General features: G+C 46.3%; 1 protein-coding gene across 12 annotated transcripts in view; it reads left to right on the top strand.

Moving 5' to 3' along the window:
• Positions 1-19,008, top strand: part of LOC135885529 (sodium channel protein type 2 subunit alpha-like) — a 165,932-nt gene that overhangs the window by 22,452 nt on the left and 124,472 nt on the right. For 6 of the 12 annotated variants that reach the window (XM_065413270.1, XM_065413271.1, XM_065413272.1 and 3 more), the window contains 4 exons: positions 4,088-4,378; positions 12,647-12,982; positions 16,740-16,872; positions 17,994-18,232. In XM_065413270.1, the coding sequence (XP_065269342.1) occupies positions 4,088-4,378; positions 12,647-12,982; positions 16,740-16,872; positions 17,994-18,232 (999 nt within the window). Of the gene's footprint in view, positions 1-4,087; positions 4,379-12,646; positions 13,016-16,739; positions 16,873-17,993; positions 18,233-19,008 lie in introns of all 12 variants that reach the window. The other 6 variants (XM_065413274.1, XM_065413273.1, XM_065413266.1 and 3 more) reach the window with 4 other exon arrangements.

Below are 19,008 nucleotides of genomic sequence, written 5' to 3'. Positions count from 1 at the left end.
AGTACCTGCACTGAACATCCACCACAAGGAGGCGCCAGCCATTAGCTTGGCTGCCTCCTCCCCACACCCAGCCGGGTTCCTGAAATAACTCCGGTGCCCCATAGAATATGCCAGAATGTGAAATTACAGTGTCCCCCTCCCCCACCCCACCAAAGGCAACAAGAATTTGGCCACTTTCCTATTCACATACTTCCTGGTTTTGTCCACCCTGGCGGGGTTCATGGCTCCCCGTCAGACCCTGTGCTGAAGCATATCCGACCAGACAATGTTAATGCCTGGAAAAATTGCCAGGATCTGCATCAGGTCCACCCCTTTAAGTGTTGCCAGATCATTTTCTCCCAGGTGTATCACCAATATATCCGGTGGCCGCTGACACGCCCGCACAGCATACAACAGCGGTATCAGCTGATCCCATAACATGCCCCTCCCTGTGCCAACTGAGTAGGGGCGGCTCTATGTTTTTTGCCGCCCCAAGCACGGCAGTCAGGCGGCCTGCAGCGGCATGCCTGCGGGCGGTCTGCGGTCACACGGATTCGGCGCCGTTTCTGTGGGTGATCTGCCGGTCCCGCGGTGGCGTACCCGCCGCCGAAACCGCAGGACCGGCGGACTTCCCGCAGGCATGCTGCCGAAGGCTGCCTGACTGCCACCCTCACTGCGACCAGCATGCCGCCCCCCGCGGCTTGCCGCCCCAGGCATGCGCTTGCTGCACTGGTGCCTGGAGCTGTCCCTGCAACTGAGTAATGCTTCGCCACCGAACTCCAACTGGGAGCCCTCGGGGAACCTGGATGCGTGCCTATGCACCCAAAACACAATACTGTGCCCACAGATCCACACCCTCATGTGTATAGCCGGTTGTCCCGTATCTGAAGTGAGAACACAACTGATTAATGTTGATTTTCCACCTGCGATCTTACATACGATCAGTATGCATTAGACTGTCAGTGCCCGATTGCCTGAATAGCCTCTGCTTCCATACCTATCTGTGCTGCTGCCGTAGCCGCCCCTATTCTGAATGAGTGGGAACCAAATTCATGGGCTGGCAGCCCCAACCTCATTAGCCCCCGTCTCAACATGGTAATCAATAGATATGCCATGAGGGGACTCCCTTCTCCGTGTACAAAAAGGGGAGCCTTCTCCCTTCCACCATATTGCCATGTAGGCCCTCAACGCCCGAACGGGGCAGACCCCAGGCTCGCCACCCTCCCATAAGGTAACATGCACCCTGGCCAACTTGATCAGTCTTTGACCTTCGCAAGTGTAATATCACTGCATGCTTGTGCCAGCTTATGTCATGAAATTCCAAAGCCTTTCCCGTAGAATCCCTGATGGACCCAGGCACCTGATCACTGATTCTGAAAGCACCAAAATATGCTGTCAAGAATGCTGCCCTGAATAGGGACACCTCCTGTGCACTCTGACATATGACACCGAGGATGTGAAGGAGGTCCCTGAGCATGGAAACCCTGATGGGATGATGGGAATCCTCCCTGGGTCCACCACTACGTAACCATCCCGCCAAAAACCTTTGAACTAAGAAACCCCCGCAAGGATCTGGGTAGCCATTTAGCCTGCTGACAAATGTAATGGCCGAAAGGCGATTCGAAATTTTGGAGGATGCCAGTTGATGGGCTGCCAATGACAGCATGTACCGCAGCTCCTGTTCCTCTTTAATGGGCCACATTGCCAACTGGCCTTCCTGCTCCGTGAACAGCATTTGTCTGGGTTAGTGGATGGCGATCCACTGCCCTGTGCGTCTACCATTGCCCCTGAAATCACCTGAGCAAGATGTCCTGGATCTGCGTGACTTGTTCCCCTCCCCCTTTTCCTTGTTGTACCTATACCCCCTCTAATGAACTCTACTTCCCTTTGTGAATCTGTTCTCCTATTGCTACCCCGCTCCACTGGTGCCAGAGGAAAAGGAGAATTAAGCCTTCCCTTTTGTGCACCCCTTTCTTTCCCCTTTGTGTCCCCCTGGAGCCATGCAGAGACTGCTTACCAGCTCCTGCCCCTTCTGCCTCCCTTGACTGAAACAGGGAATGGCTTGTAGCCTCCTATCCACTTTCTATCCCCCAGTCCAGCCCAACCACTGCTTTCCCAGAGAGTGGGAGGTTTCTTCCCCCTTCTCCCCACCACTGTATGGGCTATATGCAAAATTGCGTTGGTTTCAGTGCCCTCTTTCTCCCTCCTGTAGCAATTTTGTGGGGGGGGGGAGGGGAGGGTTCTTGCCTTTCCCTACCTGACACTGTCTGGCTCTATGTGGGAGTGGATCGAGCACTATTTTTGCCCCCTCCTTGCTGCCTCACATGGGGTTTCTGCTGTCCCTTGCCACTGTGTCCCAACTCCACCCTGTTTCTATGGCCTGAATTGGGGAAGGGGCTGCTCCCCCCCATTGCTGTTCCTGTTCACCGTCTGGACTGATTCCACGTGGGGAGTTCTATGGAGCCTGCTCCCCCCTGCTGCCATCTCCCAAACTGCTGCCTGCTTTTATGCCCTGCAATGGGGGAAGGTGTTGTTCCCTCCCCCAACCCCCGCTGATTGTCCGGACTGCTTCCACATGGGGGCAGGGCCAGCGCTTCCATTTAGGCGACCTAGCCGGTCGCCTAGGGCGCCAGGATTTGGGGGGGCGGCAATTTGGCGGTGGCGGCGGGTCCTTCACTCACTCCGGGACCCGCCGCTGAAGTGCCCTGAAGACCGAGAGTGCGGAAGGACCCCCCTCCCCCCCCCCCCCGCCGCAGAATTGCGGACGACGACCGGGAGCACGGAAGGACCCCTGCCTAGGGCGCCAAAAACCCTGGCGCCGCTCCTGCATGGGGGTTGTATGGAGCAGGGAACCTGTGCCCACTCCCCCCTGCCACCGTGTGCAATTCCTGCCTGTTTTTTATGTCCTGAAATGGGGAAGGGGTCCCCCCCTCCCCCGCTATTCCCCGCTCACCGTTTGACTGCATGTGGTCCTGCAGCAAGCCATGCACCGGAGCCTCTGTGCTGCCCAGCCTGTTCAGAGTGAATGACAGGAGGGGCCAGGCCCAAACTGACCTTTTTAAACCCCTCATTCCTAGGTGGTGAGTCATCCACCATGCTGACTGCTTTTCCAGCAGTTTTACGTCTCCCCTCCTCCCCCACCCTCAGTTCCTCCAGCAGTGTTGCCTGAATGGATAGTGGAGATAAGAAAGCAGTGTCCTGGGGACTCAAGCTAGTATGCAGCTACAGAAACTTTAAAGAACAGAGACAGTGGGACTATTTAATCAACCAGTGAGAATTCTTGACATGTATGCAGTCTTCCTTTTACTTCCTGATTCATTGTAACAGATAGAATTGATTTAATCAAAATTAGCTGTAGAGGAATGATGGTGATTTGTTGACAGGTTTCAGAGTAGTAGCCGGGTTAGTCTGTATCCGCAAAGTTTCCTATGATATCTCAAAGTGCCCACCTAAGAGTTACATGAACGTGTCTATGTTATTTATAATCATAAAAATTACATACAATGCTATATACAACTAGATACAAATCTGCAAATGTAGCTTAATTACAAGCTGATTTCTTCAAATATAGTCTATGCATAAGGTTTTGATTAATTTTAACTGTATGGAGAGCTTGAATTTCTGTATTTTTCCCATTGGTAACATCATTCAGGACAAAGAAAATACCAAGACAGATACTAAATTTCTTAAAGGACACAAGTTTGAATTAATATTAACCAATTTTCAGAAAATACTCTTTAAATCCAGTATGCAAATGCTGGTGTGAGGCAGAGATGCTGTATTTATCATACAGAACAAAGAGATTGAGTCCGTGCTTTAAGTGCAAAACAGAACTCTACCTTAGCTATAAAGTTGTGATCAGCGCTTCCATAATACATTATGGGCTTTATCCTGTTCTCCTCACTTACTTTGCATTTACTAATTATTTCAAGTGACATTTTTGCAGAAATTAGTAGGATTTGGCCATATACATAAAAGTCACTTGGAGTAAATTTGGGAAAACAAGGATGGACTGTACTTTTTATAGTAAGTAGTAAAGGATTTGGTAGTTAAATGCATATTTGATATTTTAGTGTTTTAATAAGTAGTCAACCTTTTGGTATACCAGGCAATAGCAGAAGCGGCTGCTGAGTTAAGAGATTTTGGTGGTGAAGATAGGATTTGTGGGCTCTCGGAGAGTTCCTCAGAAGCATCGAAGTTGAGCTCAAAGAGTGCTAAAGAAAGGAGAAACAGAAGGAAGAAAAGAAGACAGAGAGAGCTTTCTGGAGGAGAGGACAAGTTGGATGATGAAAAGCTTCCCAAATCCGATTCAGAAGGCAATATCAGAAGAAAAGGTTTCCGTTTCTCTTTGGAAGGGAATAGACTGACATATGAAAAGCATTTCACTTCCCCCCACCAGGTACTGTTATAACTAATGCAATTTTAATTTTTTAGCACAGTGATCTGTTTGACATGGAGGTTGTAGTAATATATAAGGCACAGCATTGTGACTAAACTGCATGATTGTAAAAGAGGGGGATAATTAAGGGAAAGCTTTTGTGTTACTTAAGTAAACCCTGAAAACATTCCCCAAAATAATATTAATAAAACAGCTGTTCAGTAGCTTGATGTCATGATAATATAAACACATGCACTACTTTCCACTGAAATCTACATTTACTCACAGCTAAAATCTCCTAACCTGTGCTTTCATATACCTTAAAAGGTAGTCCAGGAATTGTTCATTCTTGCTGTTCTAGTGTCCTTGTGGTCTAGGATGATGTAGTAGTATTTAATGCTAGTAGTCAATAACCATTGTCAATTCTTCTTTTGTTTTTATTTTAATGAGTCCATATTCATTACACACACATTTATAATACTCTAAAGGTTCACAAAATGATGGAAATGTATGCATTTTTCATATTGAAGTAATTCTCTGCATTATACCTAGAAAGGTGATTTGTTTTCTCTTTTTTCAACATTCAATTACCACTTTACTGTAATGCTGAATGCATCATTTCATTTCCACAGAATCAACAGCTATTTCAGCTAACAATATTTTATGTACTTGAAAACAATTATCATGTCCCCCACTCAGTTTTCTTTTCTCCAGACTAAATGAACCTATTTTTTTAATCTTTCCTCATAAGTCATGTTTTCTATCATTTTTCTTGCTCTTCTCTGGACTTTCTCCAATTTGTCTACATCTTTCCTGAAATGTGGCACCCAGAATTGGACACACTATTCCAGCTGAGGCCTTATCAACATGGAGTAAAGTGGAAGAATCACTTTGTGTATCTTATTTACAACACTCCTTGTAATATATCCCAGAACGATGTTCAGTTTTTTGCAAGTGTTACACTGTTGAGTCGTATTTAGCTTGTGATCCACTGTAACCCCCAGATCCCTTTCCGCAGTACTCCTTCCTAGGCAGTCATTTCCCATTTTGTATGTGTGCAATTGATTGTTTCTTCCTAAGTGGAGTACTTTGCATTTATCCTTTTTGAATTTCATCCTGTTTACTTCAGACCATTTATCCAGTTTGTCCAGATCATTTTGAACTTTAATCCTATCCTCCAAAGCACTTGCAATCCCTCCGAGCTTGATATCATCCGCAAACTTTATAAGTGTACTCTCTATGCCATTATCTAAATCATTCATGAAAATATTGAACAGAACCAGACTCAGGACCAATCCCTGCGAGACCATATTTGATATGCCCTTCCAGCTTGACTATGAACCACTGACGATTACTCTCTGGGAATGATTTTCCAAGCAGTTATGCATCCACCTTATAGTAGCTCCATTTAGGCTGTATTTCCCCAGTTTGTTTATGAGAAGGTCTTGCAAGACAGTATCAAAAACCTTACTAAAGTCAACATATACCACATCTACCACTCCCCCCCCCCCCCCCCCCATCCACAAGGCTTGTTACTCTGTCAGAGAAAGCTATTAGGTTGGTTTGACACGATTTGTTCTTGGCAAATCCATGTTGACTGTTACTTATCACCTTATTATCTTTTCAGTGTTGGCAAATTGATTGCTTATTTGTTTCATTATCAAAAAAGTCATTTAGCATTTCTGCCATTTCCACGTTTTCTGTTACTGTCTTTCCCCTCTCATTAAGTAATGGGCCTACCCTATCTTTGGTCTTCCTTTTGCTTCTAATGTATTTGTAGAATGTTTTCCTATTACCCTTCATGTCTCTAGCCAGCTTAATCTCATTTTGTGTTTTGGTCTTTCTAATTTTGTCCCTACATGATTGTGTTGTTTATAGTCGTCATTTGTAATTTGACCTAGTTTCCACTTTTTGTAGGACTCCTTTTTTGAGTTTCAGATCCTTGAAGATCTCCTGGTTAAGCCAGGATGGTGTCTTGCCATACTTCCTATATTTCCTACACAATCGGATAGTTTGCTCTTGTGTCTTTAATAATGTCACTTTGAAAAACTGCCAATTCTCTCAAACTGTTTTTCCTCTTAGGCCTGGTCTACACTAGGAGTTTATGTCGAATTTAGCGCCGTTACATCGAATTAACTCTGCACCCGTCCACACCACGAAGCTATTTAGTTCGACATAGAGGTCTCTTAAATTCGACTTCTGTACTCCTCCCCAACGAGGGGAGTAGCGCTAAATTCGACATGGCCATGTCGAATTAGGCTAGGTGTGGATGGAAATCGACGCTAATAGCTCCGGGAGCTATCCCACAGTGCACCACTCTGTTGACGCTCTGGACAGCAGTCCGAGCTCGGATGCTCTGACCAGCCACACAGGAAAAGCCCCGGGAAAATTTGAATTCCTTTTCCTGTCTGGGCAGTTTGAACCTCATTTCCTGTTTGGACATCGTGGCGAGCTCAGCAGCACTGGCAACGATGCAGAGCTCTCCAGCAGAGATGGCCATGCAATCTCAGAATAGAAAGGGCCCCAGCATGGACTGATCGGGAAGTCTTGGATCTGATCGCTGTGTGGGGCGATGAGTCCGTGCTTTCCGAGCTGCGATCGAAAAGACGGAATGCAAAGATCTACGAGAAGATCTCTAAAGCCATGGCAGAGAGAGGATACAGCCGGGATGCAACGCAGTGCCACGTGAAAATCAAGGAGCTGAGACAAGGCTACCAGAAGACCAAAGAGGCAAACGGACGCTCTGGATCCCAGCCCCAGACATCACGTTTCTACGAGGCACTGCATTCCATCCTAGGTGCGGCCGCCACCACTTCCCCACCACTGACCGTGGACTCTGAGGATGGGATATTGTCGACGGCCGGTTCCTCGGACATGTTAGCGGACGGGGAAGATGAGGAAGGAGATGAGGAGGACGAGGCAGTCGACAGCGCTTACAACGCTGATTTCCCCGACAGCCAGGATCTCTTCATCACCCTTACAGAGATCCCCTACCAACCGTCCCCAGCCGTTAACCCGGACACAGAATCAGGGGAAGGATCAAGCAGTAAGTGTTTAAAACATCTAAACATTTATTTTTAACAGAACAGGAATATTAACAAGATTAACAATGGGTTTTGCATGATTACTTTGCCCTTTGCGCTTAACTTTTCAGTCCCTGGCAGTGCAACTACTGAAAAAAATCTAACAATGTCCGGTTTAGCATGATTGTTTTGCCCTAGGCGCTCTACTGTTTAGTCCCTGCCAGTGCAGCTACAGTAAAATCCGGTCTATATGTCCGGGAATAGAGCTGAAATCCTCCATGGACATCTCCACGAAGCTCTTCTGGAGGTAATTGGAAAGCCTTTGCATCAGGTTCCTGGGGAGAGCGGCCTTATTGGGTCCTCCGTAGTAGCAAACATTTCCGCGCCAGGAGACAAGCAAGTACTCCGGGATCATTGCCCTGCAGAGCATGGCGGCATACGGCCCTGGTCTTTGCAGGCTTTCCCGAAGCATCCTTTCTTTTTCCGTATCTGAAATCCTCATCAGAGTGATGTCGCTCATGGTGACCTGCTTTGAATTAGGTAGGGGAATGTTAGTATTGGGACTGCTTGCCCGTTCCTTTACAGAACTGTAACCGGCGGTTTACAGCCACGCGGTGGAGGCAGGAGAGGGGCAGCATACAGGGATCTTTCCCTGGGACAGCCGCGAGGGGGTGGGACAGGGGCAGAGTTCATGCTTGCCGGATTGCTGGCAGCAGGGACTGGCATTGCTTTCAATGTGAAAGGAGGCCAGTGCTACTATTAAAGTTTTAAGCAGCCACAAGTCTACGGCTTACCATGTCGGCCTGCTACACAAATTCCGGTGTCCTGACCCGCTTCTCTGATCTGCACTGCAAGACCCCAGGCACTGAATGCGAAGGCCGAAAATTCGACCTTGTCCTGAGTGCGCATGTGATAGGTGCTGTGCATGGTCTTGTTCACAGAGAACGACTATGTTCTTTGTTCACAACTAAATTTATCTTTCTGAGGAATTCACTCCCTTTTTCCCATTCCCACAGCTGCGACTGTCTCCCAACCTAGCCTGGCATCACACTCCCAGAGGCTAGCGCAGATTAGGCGTAGGAAGAAGAGGACACGGGAGGACATGTTCTCGGAACTTATGGGCTGCTCCCGAGCCCAGGCAGCCCAGCAGACCCAGTGGAGGGAGAACTTGTCCCAAATGCACCGATCACACATGGAACGGGAGGAGAGGTGGCGGCAGGAAGACCAGCAGGCGACTCAAACGCTGCTTGTACTAATGAGGGAGCAAACGGACACGCTCCGGCGCCTTGTGGATGTTCTGCAGGACCGGAGGCAGGAGGACAGAGCCCCGCTGCAGTCTATCTTTAACCGCCCTCCCCCGCCACCAAGTCCCATACCCCCCTCACCCAAAGTCCAAAGAAGGAGGGGCGGCAGAGTCCGTGAAAACTCTCATTCCACCCCTGCAGACTGCTCTAGTACTAGAAGGCTCTCATTCCCCAAAATTTGACAAGTCCTTTCCTTCCCGCCTCACACAAGCCCCCGTCCAAGTTTCACCCCCCAGTTTCATGTGTAGTTGCTAATAAAAAATACGTTTCTGTTAATTACTGTTTCCATCATGTTCTTTTGGAGGAGAGTCTGTCTGAAGGGGGGGAAGGGGGTTGGTAATTGGACAGGACAGTCACCTTTAGCAGGGTACAGAGGCGGGGGCAGGTTCAGCAGCAGGGCACACACACAGTGCAGTCACTAATTACCCTGGTCAGTCTGGGAGGTGGTTTTCATGTTCTGTGGGGGGGGGGTTGCTCTGTGACTTTGTGGCGGGGGAGGGCAGTTAGAGATCTTATGCAGCGGTCCTTATCCTGGATCACAGAGCCACGCAGCAGGGGATCTGTAACCGTCCTCCCCCTGCCACAAAGTCACATAGCCCACACACACACACACACAGAGTCCCGATCAGGAGGGGTGGCAGGCTCCATTGAAACAACCAGTCCACCACTGCGGAGCCTGTCATTCCTGGAGTTTAGAAGCGTCATTTGCATCACTACACTACACCCGCTCCCCACCACAGTCTGCATCCCAGGTTTAAAACATTCCCGCGAAAACAGTAATAAAGAAAACGGTGTTCGTTAACAAATTTCAAGTGATTTTATTTTTAAACGTGTGTTGGAAGGGGGGGAACGGGGTATGTAACTGGAGAGGATAGAGAACATTTAGTGGGTAAAGAAACGGGGGCAGGTTCAGCTTCTCTGTACACAAACTTAAAAGTCACAGGTTACCCTGCTCACTCAGGAACCTAGCTTTCAAAGCCTCCCGGATGCACAGCGCGTCCCGCTGGGCTCTTCTAATCGCCCGGCTGTCTGGCTGGGCGTAATCAGCAGCCAGGCTATTTGCCTCAACCTCCCACCCCGCCATAAAGGTCTCCCCCTTGCTCTCACACAGATTGTGGAGCACACAGCAAGCTGCAATAACAATGGGGATATTGGTTTCGCTGAGATCACAGCGAGTCAGTAAGCTTCTCCATCTCCCCTTGAGACGGCCAAAAGCACACTGCACCACCATTCTGCACTTGCTCAGCCGGTAGTTGAAGAGTTCTTTTTCAGTGTCCAGGGCGCCAGTATAGGGCTTCATGAGCCAGGGCATTAGCGGGTAGGCTGGGTCCCCGAGGATGACTATAGGCATCTCCACATCCCCAAGAGTTACTTTCTGGTCAGGGAAGTAAATACCTTCCTGCAGCCGCCTAAACAGACCTGAGTTCCTGAAAACACGAGCGTCATGAACCTTGCCCGGCCATCCGACGTTGATGTTTGTAAAACGTCCCCTATGGTCCACCAGTGCTTGCAGCACCATTGAAAAGTAGCCCTTTCTGTTAATGTACTGGCTGGCCTGGTGGTCCGGTCCCAGGATAGGGATGTGAGTTCCATCTATAGCCCCACCGCAGTTTGGGAATCCCATCGCGGCGAAGCCATCTATGATGACCTGCGCGTTTCCCAGGGTCACTACCTTTGAGAGCAGTACCTCAACGATTGCGTTGGCTACTTGCATCACAACAACCCCCACGGTAGATTTGCCCACGCCAAAGTGGTTCGCGACTGACCGGTAGCTGTCTGGCGTTGCAAGCTTCCAGAGGGCTATAGCCACTCGCTTCTGGACTGTCAGGGCTGCTCGCATCCGGGTGTCATTGCACTTCAGGGCAGGGGACAGCAACTCACAAAGTTCCATGAAAGTCCCCTTCTGCATGTGAAAGTTTCGCAGCCACTGTGATTCATCCCAGACCTGCAGCACTATGCGGTCCCACCAGTCCGTGCTTGTTTCCCGGGCCCAGAATCACCGTTCCACAACATCAACATGACCCATTGCCACCGTGATGTCCTCGGCGCTGGGTCCCGTGCTTTCTGACAGGTCTGTGCCACTCTCAGACTTCAGGCCCTCACCGCGCTGCCGTAGCCTCCTTGCCTGATTTCTCTGCATCTGCCTCTGGGAAAGGTGGATGATAAGCTGCGAGGTGTTGACAACGGCCATAACTGCAGCGATGGTTGCAGCGGGCTCCATGCTCGCAGTGCTGTGGCGTCCGCGCTGTCACTGACCAGAAAAGTGCGCGAACTGATTTCCCGCCGGCGCTTTCAGGGAGGGAGGGCGGTAGTGACAGACGGATGACGAGTTACCCAAAAGCACCCTCGACACATTTTTTTACCCAGAAGGCATTGGCGGCTCGACCCAGAATTCCAATGGGCAGCGGGGACTGCGGGAACTGTGGGATAGCTGCCCACAGTGCACCGCTTCCAATGTCGACGCTTTCCCCGTTAGTGTGGACTCACAAAGTCGAATTACTGTCCTTAGTGTGGACACACACGTTCGATTTTGTAATATCGATTCCACATATTCGATTTAAGTAAAATCGAACTACTCTCGTAGTGTAGACATACCCTTAGACTTGCTTCCTATGGGAACTTACTTACCAACTCCCTGAGTTTGCTAAAGTCTGCTTTCTTGAAATCCATTATCTTTATTTTGCAGTTTTCCCTCCTACCATTCCTTAGAATCATGAACTCTACCATTTCATGTTGACTTTCACCCAAGCTGCCTTCCACTTTCAAATTCTCAACTAGTTCCTCTCTATTTGTCAAAATCAAATCTAGAACAGCCTGTCCCCTAGTAGCTTTCTCCACCTTCTGAAATAAAAAATTGTCGCCAACTTGCTGGATAATCTGTGTCTTGCTGTATTATTTTCTAACAGATGTTTGGGTAGTTGAAGTTCCCCATCACCACCTAGTTCTGTGCTTTGGATGATTTTGTTAGTTGTTTAAAAAAGCCTCATTCACCTCTTTTCCTGGTTAGGTGATCTACAGTGGACCCCTACCATGACATCACCCTTGTTTTTTACCCCTTTTATCCTTACCCAGAGACTTTCAACATTTCTGTCTCAACCTCAGTTCAAGTGTATACATCTTGAAATACAAAGCAACACTTCTTCTTTTTTCCCTGCCTGCCCTTCCTGATCAAGTTGTGCCTTTCAATACCAATGATCCAGTCATGTGTATTATCCCACCAAGTCTCTGTGATGTCATAGTTGTGTTTATTCATCAGTATTTCTAGTTCTTCCTGTTTATTCCTCATACTTCTTGCATTAATATACAGATATCTAAGATACTGATTTGATTTCCCCTCTATGTTCCCTCTTGTCTCTCCCTTGTCTCTGCTATGACGGTCCATGCTCCCCCCAGATTCTGACCCTCCTAGGGCTCCATGTCTTGGACTTACCTGTTGGCTTTTGTCTCCATCCCCTGATTAACCTAGTTTAAAACCTTCTCTCACTAGGTTAGCCAGTCTGTATCTAGAGATACTCTTCCCCTTCCTCAATAGGTGGACCCCATCTCTACTCAGCAGTTCTTCCCAGAACAACATCACCCCGTGGTCAAGGAAGCGGAAGCCCTCTTGGTGACACCATCTGCCCAGCCATGCATTCACCTCCTGGATGCATAATACAAATAGGTCTCTAGAATTTCCATAAAGTTTACCAGATACTCAGAATAGTGTGAAAGGTAACATAGCCTAATGCAGATTTTTTCAAATAATTACTTTTTGGTTTAAATTTAGCAACTCAGATGAACAGTGATCTCTGGTGGTTATGTCTGTACTCTTTCTCTGTTTTATTTCAACCCCAGAAATGTGTTTGTTTTTTTAAATCTGGTTTGAAAAGACTTTTTAGGGCATGTTAACTGGTTTTACCTTGAAATGTGTTTTTATATATTTAAAATTTTCAAATAATAAGTTTAATTATGTTTTCCTACAGTCTTTGCTGAGCATTCGTGACTCCCTGTTTTCCCCAAGGCGCAACAGCAGAACGAGTCTTTTCAGCTTTAGAGGTCGAGTAAAGGATGTAGGATCAGAAAATGACTTTGCTGATGATGAACACAGCACTTTTGAAGATAATGATAGCAGAAGAGGTTCTCTTTTTGTGCCACTCAGACATGAACGGCACAATAGTAACATTAGTCAGGGCAGTGGGTCATCAAGGAGGCTTCCAGTGAACGGGAAGATGCATAGTACTGTGGACTGCAATGGAGTGGTTTCCTTGGTTGGTGGACAAACATCACTCTTGTCGCCTACTGGACAGCTTCTGCCAGAGGTGATAATAGATAAACCAACTACTGATGACAATGTAAGGAAGTTTTAAATAGTTCAGGCATGATGGCCTTTTGTTACTGCATCAGCCTGTGTTTCTACAGAATGAAATCCTTTGGGAATGATCCCTGGTTGGCCAAATTGTGAATGTTACTGCATCCCGCAATAACTTTTAGTATAATAAAATAGGTCTAAAATGATTTTATATATTAATCCGGAACTTACTATATGTACTTGCAAACACACTCTGAACTAATAGGCTGAAATACCAAATTTATTGAACATTTAGTGTCTACGTCTGCAGTAAGGATGTGTACAGAACTGAATACTGAATAGCATGCATAATGGGCTATTTTTAGTTCTGTTTCAGGACCCAAAATTCAGACATTTGGCTTCCTAAACATTTGTATATCCCCTCCTTCCCTTTTTCTCATTACATCCAATTATTTCCTTCACTCTCAAACTCCCTCTGTCTCTGTTTCCTGACAAGCTTCTTACTAGTCCCTAACTTTCCTCTCTCTTCCCATGTCTGTGTACAAATGTGTGTGCACATGGTCTCAGAAATGCTCTGATTAAATTTTTCGCACTAAGGTTACGCTACCTAGAAGCATGCCAGATTTTAATGGGGAGGGAAGGATGAACAAAGGGATCTAGTGTGCAATGTGTTCTGGAGAACCTCATCCTGGGATTTCTCTAGTCAAAGGAAATCTTTACAGGTAGCAACAGCACCAAAGTTCAGCAGAATCCCATAGCGCCAGGACCCTCTGACAGGATCCTGAAACCAGGGAGGAGAGCTTTTAGGCCATCAGAGCCCATAGGAGGGAGGGGTGTGGACTGTGCATGTGTGAGGTGGAGGGACAGGATCATAATTAGTTAGAAGACCATAACCATGAAATCCAACCTGCAACGGCCCATCCCAAATGCCAGAATCTGTGCATATCTTTTGAAAGCACATATGCGGCATGCTATAGCAGGTAAAATTGAGAAAATCTGTCCACCCTGTCAGCTATCATTTCAAACAATACAGAACAATAAACTGCTCCTTGTATCCACAGACATAGGCACCGACTTCCCCGCTTTTCCCTGGGTACTCAACCCCTCCTCTGCCCCCGGCCCCGCCCCCACTCCACCCCTTCCATGAGACCCCGCCCCGCCTCTTCTCACCCCTGCCCTGTCCCCATTCCAACCCCTTCCCCAAAGTCCCCGTCCCAACTCCGCCCCCTCCCTGCCCCTATTCCAACTCCTTCCCCAAATCTCTGCCCCGCCTCTTCCCCGCATCCTCCCCTGAGCGCGCCACATTCCTGCTCCTCCCCCTCCCTCCTGGAGCTTGTTAATGCTGACAAACAGCTGTTTGGCAGCGGCTGGGAGGTAGGCGGAGGAATGGGGACGTGGCACGCTCGGGGGGGAGGAGGTGGGGCTGGGGGGGAGGGGAGCATGGCTGCCAGTGGGTGCTGAGAACCCACTAATTTTTCCCCGTGGTTGCTCCAGCCCCAGAGCACCCACGGAATCGGTGCCTATGTCCAGACTTTTTGTGAATGTGACATGACCTTGGAATGAAATATTTTTTTCCGGAACTCTTACTCATTCAGAAAATCAGACCATTAGACAATTATATCAATTTTAATGTGAGCCTTATCATGCACTCCATGTGTTATCATTTTATTTTCTTAAAAATATTTATTTATTTTAGTGTAGAAATTTTCAAACACGCTTGCACACACACACAATGTCTCTTTATATGTATATGCAGGGCGTGACTGCAAGTACAGGTATATCTTCAGTGTGTTAATTTCAAGATTCATCCTCCTTACCCTTCCTTACTTAAAAATAAATTGGCATGCTTGGGCTCAGTTCAGTCAGACTTTTATTGGTAATTGAATTTGAGTTGATAAAAAGTAGATACCCTTTACAGTGAATATCTCATAAGAAGAGTCAGTCATGAGTAAGGCTACAATTTAGTCATGGGTATTATGACAAAGTTCCTCCTCTGCCTTGGTGGGTCCTGTGCTTTTTGGTGGAATTGCTCACCTCAGAGGTTCACGGCAGCCCTCAATTTGGCTGCTTCTGATAGAGGCTCAAACCTGCCGTTCACTCAGCTAACCTCAGCACTGGCCAGCATGGGGGAAATGGAGAACAATCCCCACAGTCTCTGTGTCCCACCTAGTGGGTCAGGGAGAGGCCAGATTCATTTCCAAATTAGACCTTCCCTTCTGGTGTTTCTCACAGACCAGGTCAACTCCTCCTGTGTCCGATCAGGAGTTGGGGGGGACCCAGGCCCACCCTCTACACTGGGTTCCAGCCCATGGCCCTGTGGATAGCAGCTGTCTACAATGTCCCCTGTATCAGCTGCGTGACAGCTACAACTCCCTGGGCTACTTCCCCATGGCCTTCCCCCAGCACCTTCTTTATCCTTAATGCAGGATCTTCCTCCTGAAGCCTGATCACACTTGTACTCTTCAGTCCTCCAGCAGCACACCTTCTCACTCCCTCCTCCTTGTGTGCCCACCCCCCACTAACTGATGGGAGGTCCTTTTTAAACCAGGTATCCTGATTAGCCTGCCTGACATAATTGATTCTAGTAAGTTCTTAATTGGCCACCAGGTGTCTTAATTAGCTTGCCTGGCTTAATTGGTTCTAGCAGGTTCCTGATTGCTCTAGGGCAGCCCCTGCTCTGGTCACTCAGGGAACAGAAAACTATTCATCCAGTGGCCAGTATATTTGCCTTCTACCAGACTCCTGTACCCCACTGGTCTGGGTCTGTCACAGTATTTTTAATAAAAATCATGGACAGATCATGGGCAATAAACAAAAATCCACGGCCCGTGACCTGTCAATGACTTGCACTATATACCCCTGACTAAATCTTAGCTGGAGGGGAGGGGCGCTACTTGGGGTAGGGGGACCAGCAGCACCAGCTGCCAGGGGCCACCAAGCAGCAGCTGCTCTGGCTGCCCCGGGCACTGGCCGGTGCGACTGGCCCCAGGGCCACACCAGCAGTACCAGTGCGGTTAGCTGTGGAGTCACTCCAGCAGCAGCCGGTATGGCTGTTCCCCGGGGCCAGCTGCTTGGGCAGCCCTGGGGTCAGCTGCACCGGTCACTGCAGAAGTTGCGGGAAAGTCACGGAACCCATGGCTTCCGCGACCTCTGTAACAGACACGAAGCCCTAGTCACGAGAGCAATAATAAATTGACAGAAAAACATTACAAATTTCAGTTGAGAGGAAAATAATTATTACATAAAGTTAGCTTACATGAGATTTTAGTTTCCATGTGTATCTTGCATTTTGATCCAGTCTGGAAATAGAGGGTAAAATGAGACAGTTTAATCTAGTGCACTAAGCCTGGAACTGGGAGCCAGAAACCTCCAGACTTCTGATTCCAGCTCTGCCATTGACTTGCTGTGTTACCTTGGCCACGTTGCTTAACTTCTTCCTTTTACAATTTTCCCATCTGCAAGATGGGATTAATAATACTGATTTCAGAATTAATAAGTTAATGTTTGTGTAGCACTTCAAAAATGTGAAGTGCTGTATAAGTTATCAGTAATAGGAGTGTCCAGAAATACACTTTGGAAATAACTAAACAATACTTTTTGAATATGGTAGGTTAATATTACAAATAAAAGTCTGACATAATACATTGCATAAATATGAAGGTGCATGTAGCATGAGTTCCTTGGAGCTCAGATTCATTATAGAAATGTTTGGTGTCTGCTTACAATATTTCTGAATTTAATTTAATTAATCTATCTCTAATTTGCAGAGCACCACTTCAGAAATAGAAACAAAGAAGAGGAGGTCAAGTTCTTATAAAATATCAATGGATTTGCTGGAAGATCCAACTATAAGGCACAGAGCAATGAGTATAGCCAGCATACTCACAAACACAATGGAAGGTGTGTTTAAAAAAACAGGAACAAAACCACAGATGGATGAATTTACTTTCAATTGAGTCTGAAATTAAGCAAAGGTGTTAAGTTTATGGTTGCATTGAGGAGACTAAAAAGAGGGGCAGAGAAGAAATATCCTATTAAAAACAAATGAACATAGGGAAAATTGGATACAGTGAAAATGATAGGAATAGAGGGGAAGAAAAAATTATTCGACATAGATTAAAGCGTATCTTCTTTATATTGGTCATCCACTTTTGTTAGCCTAGTTATTGGCATGGGATGGTGTTTGCTCCTAATAATTAGCATAAGATTCCTGTTAACTGGAAAATGCTTGTTTCTATGAATTAAATATATTCTTGAAAGTAAAAAACATGGATTAAACTAATAGGAAGAAAATGTTAATAAAATAAAACTAGCTTTGCAAATCCCCAAAATAGTTTGAAAGGTTTACAAAACCTCAGTGAAGTTAATCCAGCCCTATTTTCTTGTTTGTTTGTTTGTTTCATGCAAGTAGGTAATTTAGATTTCTGAATGGATTGAAGTATTGGAGGCTGGTCTTGAAACATTTTGATCTTAGAATGGAAGAACCTTTTAAATTAAATAAGTAAAATAATAAAAAGAGAAAAGAGAAACGCAAAAGAAAACAGAAGTTTCTTCAATTAAGATAAATTTAAGCCTATTTCCTCCAGGCCCCTTTTCTGGTGGTGTTTTGTTTTTTTTTCTATTCCTACGCTGCCTACACCTGCAACATTAATACCATACTCAAATCCTAATAAGGCTTCTTCAACCTACCTCTTGAACCCATCACTATATTCTTGTTTCGAGCATTGCAGCATCCCCCACATGTAGTATTGCTACTTGTACCATTGTTTTCCTGATTCAAATATTTTCATTGACTGATTAGAATGACTCAATTCCTCATTCACACATCTCATGCCAAGCCCTAAAAGATAAGCCTCAAAGTGTACAAGGCTTAAAAATTTGAATTTAGTTTGCAAATTTCAACCCATAGTTTTCATTGGCCTTTTCCCCACTTTTAAACCTTAAATTGAGATATAAAAATATAAAGTAGAATCAGTAGATATTTGTCTTCACTTTGTTTTTACACATTTCTCTTCCTCTAGAACTTGAAGAATCCAGGCAGAAATGCCCACCATGCTGGTATAAATTTGCCAACACTTTCTTGATCTGGGACTGTTGGGCTCCTTGGTTAAAAGTAAAACATATTGTTAGTTTGATTGTGATGGATCCATTTGTTGATCTTGCTATTACCATCTGCATTGTTTTAAACACACTGTTTATGGCCATGGAATATTATCCAATGACTAAACACTTCCACAATGTGCTTTCAGTAGGAAACCTGGTAAGTCTGTCAAAATGTGTTGTGATATGTGAATACAACTTCTAATTAAAGTAGAATTCATTTCTGATTTATTTTATCTTACAAAACAGATTTAAAATTATGATTATACTGTGAAAAGTGGCTCTAAAAATCATTTTGAGGTGTACTATATGATTTCTATGTGTTTGCATAGGTTACAAGTATTAGCTGTTTGGTAGGATTTATAAAAACTTTTCACTTTCAGTGGACCTTGTACTCCTAAGTCAATTAGGCATTTTTGAAAATCCCACGTGCCAGGGTGCATGTGTGTGTTTGTCCATCCATCCATCCATCTGCCAATCTGTAACAGTGAGACAGTTTGTCTGTACCCCTTTGAGGGCTAGCAGCTTGGGGCCAGCCAACTCTAGTTACTAAGCAGGCACACCTCAGAGGGATCAGGTGATTCCATTATAAAAGAGCAACAGAGAGCTCCAGAGAGAGAGAGAGAAAGACAGGACTACAGATCTGTTGTAGGCAGGGGGAGCACTGAAAGAGACTGAAAAGGCAGGCAAAATGCTTCAAAACTCTCCAGGCAGGGAGGTTTGCGAGAGACCCTGAGCAAGCCTGAGGCCTTACAGAAGGGACTGTTGCTGAAACCAGAGACTTTTTGTTTTAGGACTTTTAAGTTTTGTCTGGGTTCTGAGGTAAGAACCTGTAAACTGTTGTTAAAGTACTTTTCCAGAAGGCTCCATTAAAGAGCAAAGCGCTGATGTAAAGCAGAGTGTTTGGCTTCTCTTTGTGGGCTACCAAAGGGAACT

This window comes from Emys orbicularis, chromosome 11 (assembly GCF_028017835.1).
Source record: "Emys orbicularis isolate rEmyOrb1 chromosome 11, rEmyOrb1.hap1, whole genome shotgun sequence".
Taxonomy (NCBI): domain Eukaryota; kingdom Metazoa; phylum Chordata; order Testudines; family Emydidae; genus Emys; species Emys orbicularis.
Note: the sequence above shows the minus strand (reverse complement) of the source record. Positions and strands in the feature narration are given on the sequence as shown.